The 23,666-nt window shown below is 36.1% G+C and overlaps 1 protein-coding gene across 1 annotated transcript in view; it reads left to right on the top strand.

Annotated features, from left to right (window-relative positions):
• LOC127424429 (coiled-coil domain-containing protein 120-like) overlaps positions 1–23,666 on the top strand; it is a 53,495-nt gene that overhangs the window by 17,542 nt on the left and 12,287 nt on the right. Inside the window, exons 5-10 of the mRNA XM_051669647.1 lie at positions 3,888–4,047; positions 4,154–4,235; positions 5,244–5,374; positions 6,820–6,936; positions 7,031–7,154; positions 15,998–16,054. Of these exons, the coding sequence (XP_051525607.1) occupies positions 4,202–4,235; positions 5,244–5,374; positions 6,820–6,936; positions 7,031–7,154; positions 15,998–16,054 (463 nt within the window). The 5' untranslated portion in view covers positions 3,888–4,047; positions 4,154–4,201. The remainder of the gene's footprint in view (positions 1–3,887; positions 4,048–4,153; positions 4,236–5,243; positions 5,375–6,819; positions 6,937–7,030; positions 7,155–15,997; positions 16,055–23,666) is intronic.

Below are 23,666 nucleotides of genomic sequence, written 5' to 3'. Positions count from 1 at the left end.
CACAATTAGGTCATGAAAACATACAGTACTTGCATTGTTCTGTTTTGATTAGAATGTGTGTCTTACTCTTCTTATATTATCTTATTTAAAGGAATAGTTCACAGAAAAAGGAAAAAATTGACTATTGATTATTGACGCTTTTATCATGCCAAACCATCACATTTGTAAAATAGATTAACCACCATAAAAGTAGTCCACTAGACTCATGCACTTTATTACATGTCTTCTGAAGTCATACGATAGCTTAGTGTGAGGAACAGACCAAAATTTATGTTGTTATAAACTGATAATCTTCACCTCATCCAATGCTTGTAACTATACCACATTTACAACAAGATTTAAAAATGGTGCGTTGAGGCAACATCATCACACAGGAAGTCGGCATGTTGTTTCTGAGAGCTCCGGTACCCTAGGATCGGCCACATTATGCTGACTCACTGACAAAGCTCCAGCGTGTTTACCTTCCCTTGTTGCGCGACTGGAAGCACGTTGAGTCAGCAGCGTTGCAGAACGTAATTGCGTTCGCGTAATCAGTGGTGGTTTTGGGGATGCATTTAAAAAAATAAGCATTCCTCTTCAATATATTACAGCCTGAACAGCTGAAAACAGCTCACTTCACAACTCGCTTTTGGCGACAGCTTAGGAGACTTACATACGAGTACTGTATATCTACATACTACACAATTCCTTCTTTTTTTTTGCAGCATGATATATGTGGTTGCTATGAACTGTTTTTGAATGGCAAGAGCTGCATTAAGATTCTTAGAAAATTCTTCTTTTGTGTTCCAATTTTTGGGTGAACTATTCATTTAAGTTAGTCCCATCCCATGTAAGAATCAAATGGATCTATTGATCGTTCTTTATAATAACAACCTGATAAATTTTCTGAAGACACCCATCATTCACACCATCTCAATGACAGAGCAGCTCTCGACCCATGTCATACAGCAGAGAGAATAACTACCCGTCGGGCCTCCACTTTCTGTTGGTTGAGCATAAAAAACTACATTGTGAAGAACGGATTGCCACTAGGCATTAAAGCTGGAAACATTTGGATTTCTGGTGGTGTTATTTAGTTGGCGGCAGGAAATGGCGTTAGCTGCAGTTTTAAAAAATGCAGTTCTGAGGTTTTTGACCTTTCTCCTTGTCTGCGGCTCCTTGTTTATGGCTGATCCCAGGAAATGACTCGTGCCCTGAGAGAGTGTTTTTTCGCGTGAGGGTTTCTCTCTGTATTGTTGTTGTAAGTCAGTCTGAGCCTCCCATTTCTGTTTCCCGCACTCACTTCCTGCTTCACGAGCCACTTCCTGCACATGCCGTTTAGAGTTCCCATAGGCAAATCCATGTGAATATGACAGGGGGAAATGCACTTTAAACTATCAGATGTGAATCAGACTTGGGTCAACCAAAGTTCTTGAAAAGTGAAAATAAACTAACTGTGTAAACACGAGACCCTGAAATCACAAAATTGATGAGCCACGCTAGTTAGTCATGCATATTTTTGTATCATCACTCTGTCTGAACATCTTACTCTCCAAAGCAGTAAAAACATCTTATATCTTCAACTTTGTGCACCTGAAAATGCTTTGCAATCTTGTGTTACCTCCATGATACTTTTGACCAGAAAAAAATGAGATCTCTTTAATTTCTCAATTGGTTCTAGTTAGAAATTAGATTAATTGGAGAGCAAAGGGAGACTTTCGCATAAGTGTCCTGCTCAGATTTGTCTTTTTCTGAGAAAAACACTCCAGTGATCTCATTTGTGCATCAAGCCCTTTCGACATTTAATCATCTTCAGCATATGATCATAGATATCTATGATTCAGTTTTAGTTAATAATAGTTAAAATGCTAATTCTTGATATCAGCAGAGGAATTATGAGTGAAAATGTTCATTCTTGATATAAAAATAAATCATTAATAGTGGAAATACGCATTCTTGATATCAAAAATGTAATTTCAACTAGTAAAAATCACATTTACTTATAACTTAATTTTCACTAATAGTATTTTTGCGATGACCTGTCATTCACTCCTGTTCAAAATGCAATTATCCATAATTAATGTCTTGCTAGTTTAAATTCCAATGTACTATTTACTAGTAAAATCAATATTTTTTTATATTCAATAATTATTTTGTTACTCGTGCAAATGCATATTCCTGATATCAACAATTGAATTATAAATAGAAGTGCTAATTTTTTTATATTGATAATTTGGTTTTAGTGGCAGTGTTAATTTCATATATCTATAAGGTGATTAGAACTTGTAAGAAAACCTTAATAGATGTCTATAATTAATATAGTTTCATTTACATTTAACTAAAAGTTTACTGATTTCTGAAATCTATTTCTAGATATCTGAAATACCAAATCAAAAATTTTAAAAATACATTTTGCCATTTTTTTCTAGTTGTTGTTGATATCAGGCATGAATATTTGTACAATAACAATGTAATTATCGATATAAAAATGATAATTTATTATATATAATAAATACATTATTTATTCATTAATTATTAATTAATTATAGATATCTGTAATTGCGTTTTGAACAGTAGTGAATGACAGATAATTGTGAAATTCTACTAGTGAGAATGCAGTTATCAGTAATTGTTTTTTGCTAGCTGAAATTAAATTTTTGATGTAAAGAAAAGGTTTTTATGTGAGTAATAACATTTTTACCAGTGCTAATGTATTTACTGATATCACTAGTGAAAATGTAATTAATATCTAGTAGATATCTATATTCATATGCTGCACGTGATTAAATGTCAAAATGGCTAGTGATACACGTGTCTCCTCTAGAGTTTCAGAAGAGATCTGGACAATGTATCAAACTGTGCACAGATTTGCCAAAATAACAAAGCCTGCAATTAAACGTCAGAGATTTCATAATGAACTCAAATATTTTTCATCAAATACTACCAAGACAAAATTATCTGAGCTATGCTTTAGTCTTTACTCTTACTGTATGTCAACAATTGTCTAATTTTTGTCTATTTTTATTCCTCGTAATGAAATTTAGGATTAAATTTAAAACAAATAATGATATTTAGAAATTAAATGATTTCTCTTAATGAAACATCTGAGACAAAGTTGGTATTCTTAAAGGGATAGTTCACACAAAAATGAAAATTCTCACATCATTTACTCAGCCTCCTGGAATCCTAGATGTGTATGATTTTCTTTCTTCTGCTGAACACAAATTATGATTTTTAGAAGAATATTTCAGCTCTGTTGGTCCTCACAATGCAAGTGAATGGGTGCCAAAATTTTGAAGCTCCAAAATCAACATAAAGGAAGCAAAAAACTAATCCATATGACTCCAGTGGTTAAATCCATGTATTCAGACACAATATGATAGGTGTGAGTGAGAGACAGATCAATATTTAAATCCTTATTTACTATAAATTCTCCTCTCTGCTCAGTCAATCTCCACTTTAACTTTCACTTTCCCATTCTTCTTCTTCTTCTACTGGGCAGTGAGGAGAATTTATGATAAAAAATGACTTAAAAATGTATCAGTTTCTCACCCGCACCTATCATATCATGTCTAAATACATGGATTTAATCACTGGAGTTGTATGGATTACGTTTATGCTTCCTCTATGTGGATTTTGGAGCTTCAAAATTCTGGCACCCATTCACTTGCATTGTGAGGACCCACTGAAATATTCTTCTAAAAATCTTAATTTGTGTTCGCAGATAAAAGAAAGTCATACACATCTGGGATGCCAGGAGGGTGAGTAAATCATGAGATCATTTTTGGGTGAACTAATCCTTTAAATGAGACATAACTGAGAAATAATATCTTCAAGGCACAAATGTCCATCATGGCCCTTATGTGTGGATCTTCACTGGTGTCATTTGTGGTTTGTTTATGTTTCAGGGCATTGTGTTTATAAAGCATTGAGCAGAAGCAGCACAGTGGCTCCCCCCTCAGGCCAGTTGCAGTACTGCAGTGCTGCCCACCAACAGCAGCAAATCTACTTCATGGCCACAAGTCCAAAACTCTGTAGTACGTATGACTGTTACAAGAAGGTGAGAAGGTGAGTGACATAGCTGAACTTTTTACTTGAGCTGATTCTCTGCATCATCTGTTTAATAGATTTGTCATTGTCATGTTTTGTTTTATTTTTCTTTCTTTCTCTGTAGGTAAACTGACAATCAAGAGGTGGCGAGGTGACACACAAGACGTATGACATGGAGGTCAAAAGTCACCTGATAACAGGCCCTGGTGAGCACCTCCATATGGTTGTGTGTTTTAGAGTGCTGATAAGTGCACGTCTTCCTACAAATAATCATTTAACTACATATACCCATAAGTTATTAATCAAGTGTGTGAGTTTGAAATCTGTTTGATGGACCAATGGAAGATGGGGGAGTGTTCAGGAAACCTGTTTGAAAACAATTAGCAAATTAAGCATAATTTCCATCGCATGTGTTAAGAGAAAAAAATCTTCTGGGGAAATTGGTGCACAATAGAAATGAAAAGGGATCTGTATTCCTATTTAAATTCTATAGATATATTTTTTCAGTAAGTGTGTTTCCATTGTAGTTTATGCACGTCTTCTTATCGAAAAAAAAAAATTGTGCACATTTTGAAAATTTTATTGCATTTTTGTGTTTTCATCCAGCACTTTTATGCAAAATTCCAAAATGTGCATAAAAACATTTGGATGTAAACCCAGCTACTGTTAATTTCAGCTTCTCACACAATGAGCACCAGTTTTTTGAGACATTGTGCAAAATAAACAGTTCAACTTTTAAAAACACATCATAAGATAAGTTTTATTCCATTCCATTATGCATTCCATTTTTGAACACACAAAAAAGACTGAGCTCACAAAGAACAATTTCCAGCCAATTAAATATTTTAGAGCTAAACGTAACTAGATAAAATTATATTCATAGTAGATATTTCCATGATTTTTCGATGTCTTTCAAAGATTTTGTTCAGGCCTGGAAATCGTTATTTTAAAACTCCCTGATATTTCTGGGTTATTGACTGAGGGAACCCTGATTTCAAGGTACACTGCGGAATTCTGGGCTCTCTTTCGACATCTGTGATTGAAACATGAAACTGCAAGTTACTTGTGACATTATTTTGTCAGTTGTGCTTCGGCACTTCTCATCATTATTGTAGGCTTGCTAGTGACTTGAAGTAAGTCAAGAACAATTAATACATATTGACATTAATTGACATTAATACATAATGTGTGCATGTGTGTGTGTGTGTCCACAGATCTGCAGGCTGGTATGGACAGTAAGCAGCGTGCCGAGCGAATGGTCGAGCTGCAGGAGAGACGCAGGAGTCTGCAGTCACTGCTCAGCACTCGATTAGCAGAACTCAGATGCGTGTGTCTACAAGAGGCGGTCAGTGTACACACACACACACACACACACACACACACACAAACACACTCCCTGGTGTCCCGGTCTGTTGTCACTGGCAAACAACTCAACAGTGAGCTGCCAGATCATGTGACTCTGCAGAGATGCCGCCACATGCCCAAATAATGTTTGCACATACTTGCATCTCAACCTGCTGTATCATTTGTTGTGCGGAGTTTTGCACAACATGTGTGTTATTTCAAGTATTTTTTTATTATAAAAGGCTTCTTAAAGGGATAGTTCCCCCCCAAAATGAAAATTCTGTCATCATTTACTCACTCTCATGTTGTTCCAAACCTGTATGAATTTTGGCACACAAAAGGAGATGTTAGGCAGAATGTTAGTCTCAGTCACCATTCACTTTTATTGCATCTTTTATCCATACAATGAAAATGAATGGTGACTGAGGCTAACATGGCAGAAAGTAAGTCATAGGTACCATGGCAAAAACAGCCTGTATACATCTGAGGGTCTGAGAAATGGTGGATAATGATCATTATTAAATTATGAAATAATTATTATTATATCAAAAAATTATAATTTTATAACATATATGTTATTCATGGACATTATACATTTTAACATTATAAATGGGCTTATAATATACTGTAAGAATAGTATGTACAGAAAATAAGTGTATAATTATGTTATTTTATGTCTTAAAACGGTTTTTAAATACTAAAATATTTTAAAAACTGTTTTGAATATTAAAAAATCTAGAAAATATAGCGGATAATTTTTACAACATTATAAATGGTCTTTATAATATACTACAAAAATATTATGTCAAAAAAAAAATGGCTTGTTTAAAACTGTTTTTAATATAAAAAATATAAAACAAAATATAATTTATGATTTTTATATTATCAATTATAACATTATAAAAGGTCTTAAATTATACTACAAGAATTGTATGTCAAAAAAGGATATGGCTTCTGTAAAATATTTTTAAAACTTTTGAATATCAAAAAATATAAAACATGTATAATGTATAACTTTTATACTGTAAATTATAACATTATAAAATAGATTTATAATATACTAATATAACAGTATGTGAAAAATGATATGATTTGAATATGAAATTATATAAAGCTTTTTATGTTATAAATTTAAATTATAACATATAAAAGGGCTTTTCATATACTACAAGAATAGTATGTCAAAAAAGGATATGGCTTCTGTAAAATATTAAATAAATCAGTTTTTAATATACACAAAATATATATTTATATATATATATATATATATATATATATATATATATATATATATATATATATATATAAAATTATTTTTATAGGACAATTTATAACATTATGAAAGGGCTTTTAATATACTACAAAAATAGAATGTCAAAAAAGGAAATGGCTGTTTAGCTGCTGTAAAATATGCTTGTTAATGTTTGTTTTTCATTATTTTGACAGGAACTGACGGGAGAAGTTCCTCACGAATTTCCTCTTGAAACCGGAGAGAAGCCCCCTCTCGTGCGCCGCAAAGTTGGTTTGTCCTACAGTGGTTCCAAACATAACACAAAAAATGAGGTGTGTGGATTTAAGATGATACAGGGACATTAGTGGGGTACTGAATACATTAGAGATAAATATTATGTGTTACTCAATGTTTTTATGGGTTTAGGAAGAGGACTCCTCACAGCGCAAGACAAAGAAAACTCTGTTCAGTGGCGCCCTCCGCAGGCATGTCGATTCAGAACAGCATCCTCAGCATGGCAAAAGAACAGTTCATAGAGGATGCCACACCGGTGGGTTTTAAAAACTACAGAGATAGACCAACAAACCATTTTATGCCCAATATGTGTATTTAGGTAGTTGACATATAACAAGCCATAAGCCATAACCTTTTTTAGGTTTAAAATTTGTTCATACAATGGCCCCAAGTGTATTTGGATACTTATGTCACACTTAAAAATATCTGAATGTCATTTCAATATATAACAAAATGTCATACCAAATGGCATCTGGTTTAAAGACAGATAACACATAACGTCTCACAAAAAGAAGTTTGTTAAATATTAGTCAAAATGTAGACAAGAAGTATTTGGACACTTTGTGGTTGTCCAATGTTAGTATAACATGTCCGTAATGATCTAAACTACACATGTGGTTACTCTGCTAGGACACCTGTATAAACTTGAGGGGAACTGCAACACCTGGTTAAAAGCCATTGCAAAAATTGAAGTTTGTTCTGAGAAAAGTTCTAGTATTATTTGTTTGCAAATGCAAGTGCAATGGCATACATCCATTTTTAAGTGTTGCTCAAGTATCCAAATAGCCTACTTTTGGGGGCAACTTTATGCATGAGTGGGCAAAGCTGTGCTAACAAAGATCAAACTGACCTGTTGATTAGAGATTAGACTGAGCTGAACTGATAAAGGTCAGACTGAACTACGCTGAGCTAACAGAGTTTATGCTGTGCAAGGTTAACATAGATCGAACTGAAGTATGATAACCGTGTGAGAGACAGGACATTTACAATGGATCAGACTGGTTTAGACTCATGCAGAATGGGGATCTGGCTCAAACATGGGAACAATTGAATGTGTTTGCATGTTTGTGGCATAAATTTTGAAGAGAAAGTTATCAAACACCCTGTATACAGTACGTGTGCACAAACAGTCCACCTTAGATGAGACACGTGAGACGTGTTTGTTGTGCGACAGGAAGTGCTGAGTAACTGGCCTGTTTCCTTCTATTATTAATAAAATTATGACACTGGCTCAGTGAAAATAAGCACACATAAGTTTATGTAGCTAATCTAAATGAAGACATATTATTGACTTTACACAACTGAAAACTTTTTGCATTTGTGTCTGTTCAAACACAAGTGAAATCTCTTCAAATAATAAATGCAATATGTTAAACAGTATTATTAAATATTTCCACAATTTTCCAAATTCACATGTCTAATATAGCAGCTGTATTCCTGATTTTCCTTGTATTCTTTTGCATACCACAATTTATTTATTTTTATCTGAAGAACTATATACATCCTGGGATGTGACCAAAAAAAAAAAAAAAAAATCCATATATGTATATAAACACACTATACTGTATGTATGTACCAAACAGGAAATAAATATATAAATTCAAATATATAGTTGCAAATCCAAATACAATTGGAATTCAGAATATATATATATATATATATATATATATATATATATATATATATATATATATATATATACTGTATATATTTAGATTTAGAAATCTGGAATATGTAGTTATAAATCATAATATATTGTTGTAAATATACATAAATAGTTTTAAGTCTGAATATACAGTTATGAATGTAACACACACACACACACACACACACATATGTATATACATATATATATATATATATATATATATATATATATATATATATATATATATATATATATATACACACACACACTACCGGTCAAAAGTTTTGAAACACTTGACTGAAATGTTTCTAATGATCTTAAAAATCTTTTGATCTGAAGGCGTATGCTTACATGTTTGAAATTAGTTTTGTAGACAAAAATATAATTGTGCCACCATATTAATTTATTTCATTATAAAACTAAAATTTAATACAAATAAAAAATAAGTTTTTGAAATTGATGACTTGGACCAAATAGTAAAGAAAAGCAGCCAGTAAGTGCCCAACATAGATGGGAACTCCTTCAATACTGTTTACTGTTCAAGAAGTTGGTTGAGAAAATGTCAAGAGTACATGTCTGCAAATTCTAGACAAAGGGAAACTACTTTGAAGATGCTCAAATATAACACAGTTTTGATTTATTTTGGATTTTGTTTAGTCACAACATAATTCCCATAGTTTCATTTATGTTATTCCATAGTTTTAATGACTTTACTATTATTCTAAAATGTGAAGAAATTTATAATAAAGAATAAGTAAGTGTTTCAAAACTTTTGACCGGTAGTGTGTGTGTGTGTGTGTGTGTTACATTCATAACTGCCATCCAAAAGTTTGAAATAATGTACAGATTTTGCTTTTATGGAAAGAAATTGGTACTTTTATTCCCCAAAGTGGCATTCAACTGATCACAATGTAGTCAGGACATTAATATTGTGAAAAATTACTATTACAATTTGAAAAAAAAATGTTCAGAACTTCTTAAACTACTTCAAAGATTTCTCATCAAAAAATCCTCCATGTGCAGCAATGACAGCTTTGCAGATCCTTGGCATTCCAGCTGTCAGTTTGTTCAGATACTCAGGTGACATTTCACCCCACACTTCCTGTAGCACTTGCCATAGATGTGGCTGTCTTGTTGGGCACTTCTCACGCACCTTACAGTCTAGCTGATCCCACAAAAGCTCAATGGGGTTAAGATCCATAACACTCTTTTCCAATTATCTGTTGCCCAATGTCTATGTTTCTTTGCCCACTCTAACCTTTTCTTTTTGTTTTTCTGTTTCAAAAGTGGCTTTATCTTTGCAATTCTTCCCATAAGACCTGCACCCCTGAGTCTTCTCTTTACTGTTGTACATGAAACTGGTGTTGAGCGGGTAGAATTCAATGAAGCTGTCAGCTGAGGACATGTGAGGCGTCTATTTCTCAAACTAGAGACTCTGATGTACTTATCCTCTTGTTTAGTTGTACATCTGGACCTTCCACATCTCTTTCTGTCCTTGTTAGAGTCAGTTGTTCTTTGTCTTTGAAGACTGTAGTGTACACCTTTGTATGAAATCTTCAGTTTTTTGGCAATTTCAATCATTGTATAGCCTTCATTCCTCAAAACAATGATTGACTGATGAGTTTCTAGAGAAAGCTGTTTCTTTTTTGCCATTTTTGACCTAATATTGACCTTAAGACATGCCAGTCTATTGCATATTGTGGCAACTCAAAAACAAACACAAAGACAATGTTAATCTTCATTTAATGAACCAAATAGCTTTCAACTGTGTTTGATATAATGGCAAGTGATTTTCTAGTACCAAATTAGCAATTTAGCATGATTACTCAAGGATAAGGTGTTGGAGTGATGGCTGCTGGAAATGGGGCCTGTCTAGATTGGATCAAAAATGACTTTTTTTTTAATAGTGATGGTGCTGTTTTTTACATCAGTAATGTCCTGACTATACTTTGTGATCAGCTGAATGCCACTTTGGTGAATTAAAGTACCAATTTCCTTCCGAAACAGCAAAATCTGTACATTATTCCAAACTTTTGGCCACCAATATATATATATATATATATATATATATATATATATATATATATATATATATGTACAGTGCTGTGGAAAAGTATTTGCCCTCATCCTGATTTCTTCTGTTTTTGTGTACAGTTTTGCTCAAAAGTTTGCATACCCTTGGAGAATTGGTAATATATGTACCATTTTTAAAGAAAACATGAGTGAGCAGGCAAAACACATTTCTTTTATTTCTTATGGGATTCATATACAGCTGTAGGTTATGACAGAATGGCACAATCATAAAACAAAACATGGCAACAGAGAAAAAAATGAAATGACCCCTGTTCAAAAGTCTGCATACCCTTAGTTCTTAATACTGTGTATTGCCCCCTTTAGCATCAATGACAGCATGCAGTCTTTTGTAATAGTTGTCTATGAGGCCCCAAATTCTTGCAGGTTATAAAATGCCTCCAGGTCATGCAAAGTCTTTGGTCGTCTTGCATGAACCGCACGTTTGAGATCTCCCCAGAGTGGCTCGATGATATTAAGGTCAGGAGACTGTGATGGCCACTCCAGAACCTTCACCTTTTTCTGCTGTAACCACTGGAGGGTCAGCTTGGCCTTGTGCTAGGGTCATTGTCGTGCTGGAAAGTCCAAGAGCATCCCATGCGCAGCTTTCGTGCCGAAGAATGCAAATTGTCTGCCAGTATTTTCTGATAACATGCTGCATTCATCTTGCCATCAATTTTCACAAGATTCCCCATGCCTTTAGAGCTCACACACCCCAAAACATCAGTGAGCCACCACCATGCTTCACAGTGGGGATGGTATCCTTTTCACTATAGGCCTTGTTGACCCCTCTCCAAACACAGCGCTAATGGTTGTGACCATAAAGCTCTATTTTGGTCTCGTCACTCCAAATTACAGTGTGCCAGAAGCTGTGAGGCGTGTCAAGGTGTTGTCGGGCATATTGTAACCAGGCTTTTTTGTGGCATTAGCGCAGTAAAGGCTTCTTTCTGGCAACTCGACCATGCAGCTCTTTTTTTGTTCAAGTATTGTCTTATTGTGCTCCTTGAAACAGCCACACCGTCTTTTTCCAGAGCAGTCTGTATTTCTCCTGAGGTTACCTGTGGGTTTTTCTTTGTATCCCGAACAATTCTTCTGGCAGTTGTGGCTGAAATCTTTCTTGGTCTACCTGACCTTGGTATCAAGAGATCCCCGAATTTTCCACTTCTTTACAAGTGATTGAACAGTACTGACTGGCATTTTCAAGGCTTTGGATATCTTTTTATATCCTTTTCCATCTTTATAAAGTTCCATTACCTTGTTACGCAGGTCTTTTGACAGTTCTTTTCTGCTCCCCATGGCTCAGTATCTAGCCTGCTCAGTACATCCACGTGAGAGCTAACAAACTCATTGACTATTTATACACAGACACTAATTGCAATTTAAAAAGCCACAGGTGTGGGAAATTAACCTTTAATTGCCATTTAAACCTGTGTGTGTCTGTAACAAGGCCAAACATTCAAGGGTGTGTAAACTTTTGATCAGGGCCATTTGGGTGATTTCTGTTATCATTATGATTTAAAAAGGTGCCAAACAACTATGTGATAATAAATGGCTTCATATGATCACTATCCTTAAATAAAAGACAATCAGTCATTATTTTGCACAATCAGTCATATTTTCAAAATCAGTGCCAAAATTTCACAATTTCTGCCAGGGTATGCCAACTTTAGAGCACAACTGTATATCTCATACTAAATTGTTTCAGAAGTTCAAACAAAATCTAACATAAAACAAAGGCAATCAGAGTAAACACAAAATACAGTTTTTAAATGATAATGTTATTTATTGAAGCAAAAAAGTTATCCAATTCCAACTGGGCCTGTGTGAAAAAATATATGCTAAGGATTTACTTTAGTTACTAAATCCCCAAATCTATGAAACTGCATTCATAATGGGGTTCAGCTGGACTAGACACACCCAGGCCTGATTACTGCCAGCCCTGTTCAATCAAATCAACACCTAAATAGAACTTTTTCAGCAGCATGAAGTTGGCTTAAAGGTCTCACCCAGTAGCACACTATGCCAAGGTCGAAAGAAATTCCAGAAATGATGAGGGAAAAGGTGACTGAAATACATCAGTCTGGGAAGGGTTACAAAGCTATTTCAAAAGCTCTGGGACTCCAAAGAACCACAGTGAGAGCCATTATCTCCAAATGGAGAAAACTTGGCACAGTAGTGATTCTTCCCAGAAGTGGCTAACCTTCCAAAATTACTCCAAGACCACAGCGCCGACTCATCCAGGAAGTCACATAAAAGCCAAGGACAACATCCAAGGAACTGCAGGCTTCTCTCGCATCAATAAAGGTCTTTATGACTCCATTATCAGAAAGACACTGGTCAAAAATGCCATCCATGGAAGTGTGGCGAGACGAAAACCACTGCTAACCCAGAAATACATTAAGGCTTGTCTGAATTTTGTCATGAACCTTTTGGGAGAATGTTCTGTGGACTGATGAGTCGAAAGTGGAACTGTTTGGAAGACTGGGTTCCTGTTACATCTGGCATAAATCAAACACAGAATTTCATAAAAAGAACATCATACCTACGGTCAAGCATGGTGGTGGTGGTGTGATGGTGTGGGGATGCTTTACTGCTTCAGGGCCAGGGTGACTTGCAATAATTGAGGGAAACATGAATTCTGCTCTCTACCAGAAAATCCTGAAGGAGAGCATCTGGTCATCAGTCTGTGAGTTGAATCTCAAGCACTACTGGAATATGCAGCAAGACAAAGATCCAAAGTGTAGGAGTAAGTGCACCTCTGAATGGCTTAAAAGAAGCTAAATTAAAGCTTTGGAGAGGCCTAGTCAAAGTCCTGACTTGAACCCAATTGAGATGCTGTGGCAGTTCATGCTCGAAAACTCTCCAGTGTGGCTGAACTAAAGCAGTTCTACAGAGTGGGCCAAAACTCCACCACAGTGTTGTGAAAGACTGGTCTCTAGTTATTGGAAGCATTTGGTTGCAGTTGTTGCTGCTAAAGGTGGCACAACCAGCTATTAAGTTTAAAGGGGCAGTTAGTTTTTCACATGGGTGATATAGGAGTTGGATAACTTTTTTGCTTCAATAAAAAAAAAAATATATATATATATATATAGGCCTATAGTGAAAAGAATACCATCTCCACTGTGAAGCATGGTGGTGGCTCACTGATGTTTTGGGGGTGTGTGAGCTCTAAAGGCACGGGGAATCTTGTGAAAATTGATGGCAAGATGAATGCAGCATGTTATCAGAAAATACTGGCAGACAATTTGCATGGGACGCTCTTGGACTTTCCAGCATGACAGTGACCCTAAGCACAAGGCCAAGTTGACCCTCCAGTGCTTACAGCAGAAAAAGTTGAAGGTTCTGGAGTGGCCATCACAGTCTCCTGACCTTAATATCATCAAGCCACTCTGGGGAGATCTCAAACGTGCGGTTCATGCAAGACGACCAAAGACTTTGCATGACCTGGAGGCATTTTGCCAAGACGAATGGGCGAGAATTTGGGGCCTCATAGACAACTATTAGAAAAAAAATGCATTCTGTCATTGATGGTAAAGGGGGCAATACACAGTATTAAGAACTAAGGGTATGCAGACTTTTGAACAGGGGTCATTTAATTTTTTTCTTTGTTGCCATGTTTTGTTTTATGATTGTGCCATTCTGTTATAACCTACAGCTGAATATGAATCCCATAAGAAATAAAAGAAATGTGTTTTGCCTGCTCACTCATGTTTTTCTTGAACACAATTGTATATATATATATGAAGATCTAAAACAAATTAGTATGAAAAATACACAAAAACAGAAGAAATCAGATGGGGGCAAATAATTTTCCACAGCAATGTATAGAAGTTTACATACACTTAGGTTGAAATCATTAAAACAAATTTTTTAACCACTCCACAGATTTAATATTAGCAAACTATAATTTTGGCAAGTCGTTTAGGACACCTACTTTGTGCATGACATGAATAATTTTTCCAACAATTTTTTTACAGACAGATTGTTTCACTTTTAATTGACTATATCACAATTCCAGTGGGTCAGAAGTTTACATACACTAAGTTAACTGTGCCTTTAAACAGCTTGGAAAATTCCAGAAAATGATGTCAAGCCTTTGGCCATTTAGCTTCTGATAGGAGGTGTACTGAATTGGAGGTGTGCTTGTGGATGTATTTTAAGGCCTACTATCAAACTCAGTGCCTCTTTGCTTGACATCACGGGAAAATCAAAAGAAATCAGCCAAGACATCAGAAAAAACATTGTGGACCTCCACAAGTCTGGTTCATCCTTGGGAGCAATTTTCAAACACCTGAAGGTACCACGTTCATCTTTTTGGAGAAATTTCCTCTGGTATGATGAAACAAAAATGGAACTTATTGGCCATAATGTCCATCAATATGTTTGGAGGAAAAAGGGTGAGGCTTGCAAGCTGAAGAGCACCATCCCAACTGTGAAGCATGGGGGTGGCAGCATCTTGTTGTGGGACTGCAGAAGGGACTCATGCACTTCACCAAATAGATAGCATCATGAGGAAGGAAAAGTATGTGGATATATTGAAGCAATCTGATCTCAAGACATCACCCAGGAAGTTAAAGCTCGGTTGCAAATGGGTCTTCCAAATGGACAATGACCCCAAGCATACCTCCAAAGTTGTGGCAAAATGGCTTAAGGACAACAAAGTCAAGTTATTGGAGTGGCCATCACAAAGCCCTGACCTCAATCTGATAGAACATTTGTGGGCTGAACTGAAAAAGCATGTGCAAGCAAGGAGGCCTACAAACCTGACTCCGTTACACCAGTTCTGTTTGGAGGAATGGGCCAAAATTCCAGAAAACTTTTTGTGAGAAGCTTGTAGAAGGCTACCAAAAATATTTCACCCAAGTTAAACAATTTAAAGGCAATGCTACCAAATACTAACAAAGTGTATGTAAACTTCTGACCCACTGGGAATGTGATGAAAGAAATAAAAGCTGAAATAAATCATTCTCTCTACTATTATTCTGACATTTCACATTCTTAAAATAAAACAGTGATCCTAACTGACCTAAGACAGGGAATGTTTTCTACGATTAAATGTCAGGAATTGTGAAAAGCTGAGTTTAAATGTATTTGGCTGAAATGTATGTAAACTTCTGACTTCAACTATATATATATATATTCAGATTTACAACTATTAAGAATTGATATATGTACGTATATAAATTCAGATTATATAGTTGTATACATTTCTGTCTGTCCGTCCGTCCATCTATCCATACTTACATTTAATGACTTGAACAACAATACGACTGCAGCCATAAATAACAGCGTGGACCCAGTACATTGTGTTTCTGTGAATGGACATTATGTAATGTGTGTATCAGTTTCGTTGCATAACACATAACTGTTTATATCCACAGATAACACGGTGAAGTCAGAAAGCAGCTCCACGTCAGATTCAACCAATCAGGACACTGGTAAGTTACAAAACGGATCAGTGAGTGACATTAGCATGATAATGAATGTGAGACACTGAGATAAGAAGCATTGTTAGAATGATGGGCTGAGTTAAGTGGACAGAGGGTCTCAGCGGGGGTCATTACTGTCTTCACATCAATGAGTCAAGAAGCCCATTATTAACACTCTCTAAACTAATCCTCTCCCCGTGGCACTCTTTCTCTCTCACGCTTCCTCACAGTCTCTTTCTCTCAATTTTTAGTTTCAAAGTGCGTCAATGGTATGACTGTTTTACATACAATATAATATAAAACACAAAACAAATACAGTGGTAGCAGGAAGTTTCTTCAAGGGTGTGTGTCTGTTTCCTCCACTGGTGTTCTTTGGAGAAGGGCTAAGCGTATATAAAGTAAAACAAATCCTAGGCACTCACATGTCATCAAATCAGAGTAAAGTCAGACAGACATGGTATAGCCTGCCACATTGCAAACATGAATACTCAAAAGTCAAAATGAATATTCAAATAGTTAATGTATCCAGAGAGTATTTAGACAAAAACATAAGGAAAGAACCACAAAAATGAAAAAAGATATACACACATTGATGCAGCAAGATCCAGCAGATGGAAATGACTTCAATAAATCAGATGATTTGAAGAAGGAATAACAACTTTAATTTGTGAAGATTAATAAATGAATAAAAATGAAATAATGAATACTGAATAAATGCGATAATACAGAAAATAAATGTTTGATTATAAATGTTAAGTAATACTATATCCTAAGGTAATATCCAAGGACTAAGTTCTGGAATAAACCTAACAACACAAAGTCTTGTCTTTGTCTAATGAACTCAGTAAGTAAATGAGAAAAAGTTAAAGTACACGCCTCAAAGTTGGAGATCAGATGCGAAGAGCTAGAGAGCAGAGGTTTTAGTCTGACACCCAGATATTCATTAAGGTCTTTATTCCCTCTTGAGCCTGTGCCAGAAAGCACTTCCTTTTTAGGTACAGAAAGTTCTGCACGATGTTAAGCTGTAGTTCAAGGTGTCAGATCATATTGTTATGACCTATTGAAGTGCGAAAACTGCAGTTGAGTAGAAAAGGTAAACTACAGAACCGCTCATACATACAGTACTGTGCAAAAGTTTTAGGCACTTGTGAAAAATGTTGCATATTGAGGATGTCTTCAAAAATAATGCCATAAATAGTTTTCGTATATATTAATTAATGTCATACAAGGTGCAGTAAACATAAAAAAGCTAAATCAATATTTGGTGTGACCACCTTTGCCTTTAAAACAGCACCAATTCTCCTAGGTACACCTGGACACAGTTTGTCTTTGTTGTTGGCAGATAGGATGTTCCAAGCTTCTTGGAGAATTCGCCACAGATCTTCTATCCATTTAGGCTGTCTCAATTGCTTCTGTCTCTTCATGTAATCCCAGACTGACTCGATGTTCAGTGGGGGGCTCTTTGGGGTCATGCCATCTGTTGCAGGGTTCCCTGTTCTTCTTTTCTGTTCTATTATATTTGCAAAAGTAATGTTTGGGAGTCTAAAATGTATATTTCCTATTGACACACTAAAGCTGAAGATATAAATAACCATCCTAACACTTTTGCACAATAATTCTTATCTTTGCAAAGTGCTCGTAAATTTCTTGATCACAGCAAGATATGAACACAGGTGTCCTAGACACATCCTGTGTTAATAGACCTAGTCTGTGCATTACTTGAAACAATAATAAAACCATAAACTATGCTCTCTTGTTCAGCTATGATGCCTCATAAGGTCAAAAGGTAACATAAACCCATATACAAGAGCATTCAAAGAGAATGAGGTAATGTTCTAACATACAGGTTGAGCATATAAGGAATACTGGTAACATGAATGTATGGACACTTGAACACAAAGTTGAATATAAGGAATACATTGAGCATGAATATAATGATAGTTGTACAGTGATAATATGAATGAATATAAACCTGAGTACATGGATGTGAATATATGATTATGATTGCATAACTGGTTATAATTGATTTCAAGCATAATATCAATAAGCAAAAATATAAATATAGAAAAGACTCTAGCCACATGCATCACACATATTATATTGATTTTTGCCTATACTTCCTTGTCTTCAGCCTGGGTGTTTTAAATTGTCATTAGCCAATGAATGAAGGACATGTGGCAGACATATGACACACTCTGCCCTATAAATATTTTGTTTGTTGTAATTTACACCCTGAAGACAGCTCTTTAGCTGCAACGCATCAGTGGTCGTTTTTAAATGTTGGCCAATTATTAATAAAGGATTTTCTATACCATACCCCACATAAGTGCCTTTTACAATATAATAAAATGTAAAAAGTGAAATAAAATAAAATAAACATTTAAAACACAAAGTAAAAGTTGAGAAAACTCCTTGGAAAGTTATGAAATAAAATTTGTTTTGTGTTTCCTCAATTTTAAACCAAAGTACCTCACACAGCTATTTAAACTACTGTTTATTTTTGCACTGGAAAAAGAAATAATTAAAATGGGTAAAACTTACAAGGAAATAGGTAACACTTTACAATGAGGTTCTGTATGTTAACATTAGTTAATGTGGTGACATTTTACAATAAGAGTCCATTAGTTAACATGAACTAACAAAGAACAAAATTTTACAGCATTTCTTAGTTAATCAGACTCAGAATCAGAATCAGAATCATCTTTATTGCCAAGTGTGCTTACACATACAAGGAATTTGTCTTGGTGACAGGAGCTTCCAGTGTAAAACAATACAAAAACAATACAAAAACAGCAGCAAGACATAGATAATAATAAAAAATAAAAAATAATTATACACATACGTACAGACACACACATACATACATACATACACACATACACATAGGTAGTGCAAATCTAATACAATCTGTTATCTGTTATGTACAGTGCAAATACAAATCTGTTATGTACAGTGCAAATATTTTTTTGTTTTTTTTCAGAGGAATGAAATGGCAGAAGAGGTTGGATGTGGGTTGGGTGTGTTGGATAAATATAAAAAAGACTAAACTGTGTATTGCACATAGTTATTGCTCAATGGGGCAATTTAACTGTTCATGAGATGGATAGCCTGAGGGAAAAAACTGTTCCTGTGCCTAACGGTTCTGGTGCTCAGAGCTCTGAAGCGTCAGCCAGAAGGCAACAGTTCAAAAAGGTAGTGGGCAGGGTGAGGGGGGTCCAGAGTGATTTTTCCAGCCTTTTACCTCACTCTGGAAGTGTATAGTTCTTGAAGGGGGGGCAGGGGGCAACCAATAATCCTCTCGGCAGTCTGAACTGTCCTTTGTAGTCTTCTAATGTCTGATTTCGTAGCTGAACCAAACCAGACAGTTATTGAAGTGCAGAGGACAGACTCAGTGACTGCGGAGTAAAACTGTATTAGCAGCACCTGTGGACAGGTTGAATTTCCTCAGCTGGTGAAGGAAGTACAACCTCTGCTGGGCCTTTTTCACAATGGAGTCAATGTGGGTCTCCTACTTCAGGTCCTGTGAGATGGTAGTGCCCAGGAACCTGAATGACTCCACTGCTACCACAGTGCTGTTTAGAATGGTGAGGGGGGTCAGTGTTGGGGTGTTTCTCCTAAAGTCCACTATCATCTCAACCGTTTTGAGCGTGTTCAGCTCAAGGTTGTTTTGACTGCACCAGACAGCCAGCTGTTCAACCTCCCTTCTGTATGCAGACTCATCGTTATCTTGGATGAGGCCGATGACAGTGGCGTCGTCTGCAAACTTCAGGAGCTTGACAGAGGGGTCCTTGGTGATGCAGTTATTGGTGTAGAGGGAGAAGAGTAGTGGGAAGAGCACACATCCCTGGGGGGCACCAGTGCTGATTGTACAGGTGCTAGAAGTGAGTTTCCCCTGTCTCACAAGCTGCTGCCTGTCCGTCAGAAAGCTGGTAATCCACTGACAGATAGACATGGGAACAGAAAGTTGGTGTAATTTATTCTGGAGTATAGCTGGGATGATGGTGTTGAAAGCCGAACTGAAGTCCACAAAATGGATCCTTGCATATGTCCCTGGTCTGTCCAGATGTTGCAGGATATGATGTAATCCCATGTTGACTGCATCATCCACAGACCTGTTTGCTCGATAAGCAAATTAAAGGGGATCTAGAAAGGGTCCAGTGATGTTCTTCAGGTGGGCCAACACCAGTCTCTCAAATGATTTCATGACCACAGACGTCTGGGTGACAGGTCTGTAGTCATTAAGTCCTGTAATTTTTGGTTTTTTGGGACAGGAATAATGATTGAGCGTCTGAAGCAGCATGGGACTTCACACTGCTCCAGTGATCTGTTGAAGATCTGTGTGAAGATGGGGGCCAGCTGGTTAGCACAAGATCGAAGACACGCTGGTAAGACACCATCTGGGCCTGAAACTTTCCTCGTCTTTTGTTTCCGAAAGCCGTGGCTCACATCATCTTCACAGATCTTAAGTGCAGGTTGAGTAACAGGAAGGGGGAGGAAGGGGGTTGCAGGAGGTGTTGGTGTTTGTGTGAAGTGAAGGTCATAGTGGGTGTGGGGTGTGAGATTTGGCCTTTCAAATCTGCAGTAGAACACATTCAGGTCGCCAGCCAGTTGTTGGTTCCCTTCAGGGTTGGGGGTAGGAGTCCTGTAATTTGTGAGTTGTTTCATGCCATTCCACACTGATGCAGGGTCGTTAGCTGAAAATTTGTTTTTCAGCTTCTCAGAGTATCTTCTTTTAGCCACTCTGATTTCCTTGTTCAGTGTGTTCCTCGCCTGATTGTACAATACTTTATCCCCACCCCTGTAAGCATCCTCTTTGGCCTGACAAAGCTGCCTGAGCTCTGCTGTAAACCATGGTTTGTCATTGTTGAACTTTAAATAAGTCCTAGTAGGAATGCACATATCCTCAAAGAAACTGATATATGATGTAACAGTATCTGTGAGCTCGTCCAGGTCTGTGGCTGCAGCCTCAAAAACACTCCAATCCATGCAATCAAAGCAGGCTTGTAGTTCCCGCTCTGCTTCATTGGTCCATCTCTTTACTGTCCTTACTACTGGCTTGGTTGATTTTAATTTCTGCCTGTAGGTTGGAAGAAGATGAACCAGACAGCGATCAGAGAGTCCCAAAGCTGCTCTAGGAACAGAGCGATATGCATCCTTTATTGTTGTGTAACAATGATCCAGTATGTTCCTGTCTCTGGTGGGGCATGTATTGTGCTGTTGGTATTTGGGCAGTTCACGTGTGAGGTTTGCTTTGTTAAGATCCTCAAGAATAATAATAACTGAGTCCGGGTATTGTTGTTCTGTGTCTGTGATTTGATCAGCCAGTAATCTTAGTTAATGTTAATTTCAAAAAGTAGTTTTTGTTAATATTAGTTAATACACCATGAACTAACAAAGAACAATTGTATTTTTATTAACTAGGATTAATAAATGATGTAAAAAATATATTGTTCATTGTTTGTTTATGATACCTAATGCATTAACTAATGTTAACGAATGGAACCTGATGGTAAATTGTTACTTTTAATGTATTAGGCATCATGAAACGAAAAATAAATAATGACTTTTACAGCATTTATTAATCTTGGTTAAAGTTAATTTATCAAAATACTTCTGTTCATTGTTTTTGATGTTATATTGCATATTGTATTAACTTAACTAATATTAATGAATGCAGCTATGTTAAAAATGTAATAGCATATGTAGAAATGAACATTTACCAAGATTATTTAATGTTGTAAAAAATGCTGTTCACATTGTTGGTTTATGACATGTTATTTCATTATACATTAACTCATGTTAACATGAACAACACTGGGAAAAAAACTGATTTGCTGGCTCATCATCCTTAACATATCAAAATAAATAGCTTATACTCAGAATGTACATATTTATAACATTTTTAGCTTTACTTAATTTTCATAAAATGTTAATTTTTAGGTAAAAAGTAAATTAATAATTGTGAGTTCCTTGAACTTCTTGAGCTTACAAATCCATAGTTAAGATTTTAAGTACCACTAACTCAAACAATCCAGTACAGAACTAAGGTTGTGGGGAATACACCTTGCGTTTGGATAATTTTTGCATGTTTGATTGGTCAAAAGGAACTTGTGTGGGCATTTAATTAGTTGTTATAAAGAATTCATAGCGATTTTAGCAATTTTTAGTATTATTGATCTTGTTTTACTCTAAATAGCTGTTTTGAGGAAAGTCACCATAAGGGTAATTAGTGTTCCTTTTGTGGTCAACTTGGATCCCGTTCAAACCATGTGATTTTTTTTTTCCTTGATGTGAATGTGCATAGCTGAAGTACAGCTGTATGTGCAGTTCTGTGAGGAATCAAGTTTAATGACTGACCTGAGTTAATATTTTCTTTAGAGCCAAGTCAATTTAAAACAGTGACATAAATGTTAATTTGAAACCACTTGTTATTAGTTGCTAAATCTTATTTGTGTGACATAAATTTTTAAGTAAATAATGTTAAACTGATACATTTGTGTATATCTAACAAAGGGCTTCTAGGGGGGGTCTGGATAGCTCAGTGGTAAAATACGCTGGCTACCACCCCTGGAGTTTGCTAGCCACATTGGCCCGGTTGCTAGGGAGGGTAGAGTCACATAGGGTTAACTCCTCGTGGTCGCTATAATGTGGTTCATTCTCGGTGGGGCGCGTGGCAAGTTGAGTGTGGTTGCCACGGTGGATAGCGTGAAGCCTCCACAGGCACTATGTCTCCGTGGCAACGCGCTCAACAAGCCACATGATAAGATGCGTAGGTTGACGGTCTTAGACGCAGAGGCAACTGGGATTCGTCCTCCGCCACCCGGGCTGAGGCGAATCACTACACGACCACGAGGACTTAAAAGCACATTGGGAATTGGGCATTCCAAATTGGGAGAAAAAGTGGAAAAATCCAAAAAACAAAACAAAAAACAAGGGCTTCTAGGTGTGCTGACATAAAATGACCATAAGTTGATTTTACTTTAAAAAAAAAAAAGTGATGCAAAAATGCTACATATATTTTTAAAGCTGCACTACGTAACTCTGTGCTCTCTAGCGACATCTGTGGTTGAAACTTAAAATTACAAGTAATTTGCGGAAGAACACTAAATGTGATTCGTGTTTCAGCACTGCTCTTCTGGCGGATGAATCTCATGATTTGAACTTAACTGGACAACGCCTGTGTGTGATCATGACTAGAGATATTCAGAGCCGGAGTCATAACATGCTATTTTCATGTTGATATAATGTTATACGATTAAACATTTAAAACGGAAATATTACTTGCTTTGATGAAGATAAACAACACTCGTATTCACATATTTTGAATGAATGACTTTACACTTACAGCGCTTTTCTGACATTACACTCAAAGCGCTTTTACATAAAGAACAGGGGACTCAATCACCTCAATCACTACCAGTCTATTTTAATATAATCTTTCAAGTGTTTTATCTACTGTTAATGTTTATATTGTTCTGCACTTATCAATTTAAGAGGTGATACTTGTGATATGGCTGATATGAGTTCAATGGAAGACTTTTTATTATATTGTCCAGCCTCAGTTGATAATGCATGGTAACCGTAATACTAAAATGTCTATGAATGCACACAATAACAGAGT

The sequence above is a fragment of the Myxocyprinus asiaticus genome, chromosome 33, assembly GCF_019703515.2.
Source record: "Myxocyprinus asiaticus isolate MX2 ecotype Aquarium Trade chromosome 33, UBuf_Myxa_2, whole genome shotgun sequence".
Lineage (NCBI taxonomy): Eukaryota > Metazoa > Chordata > Actinopteri > Cypriniformes > Catostomidae > Myxocyprinus > Myxocyprinus asiaticus.
This window is presented reverse-complemented; position numbering and strand designations above follow the sequence as displayed.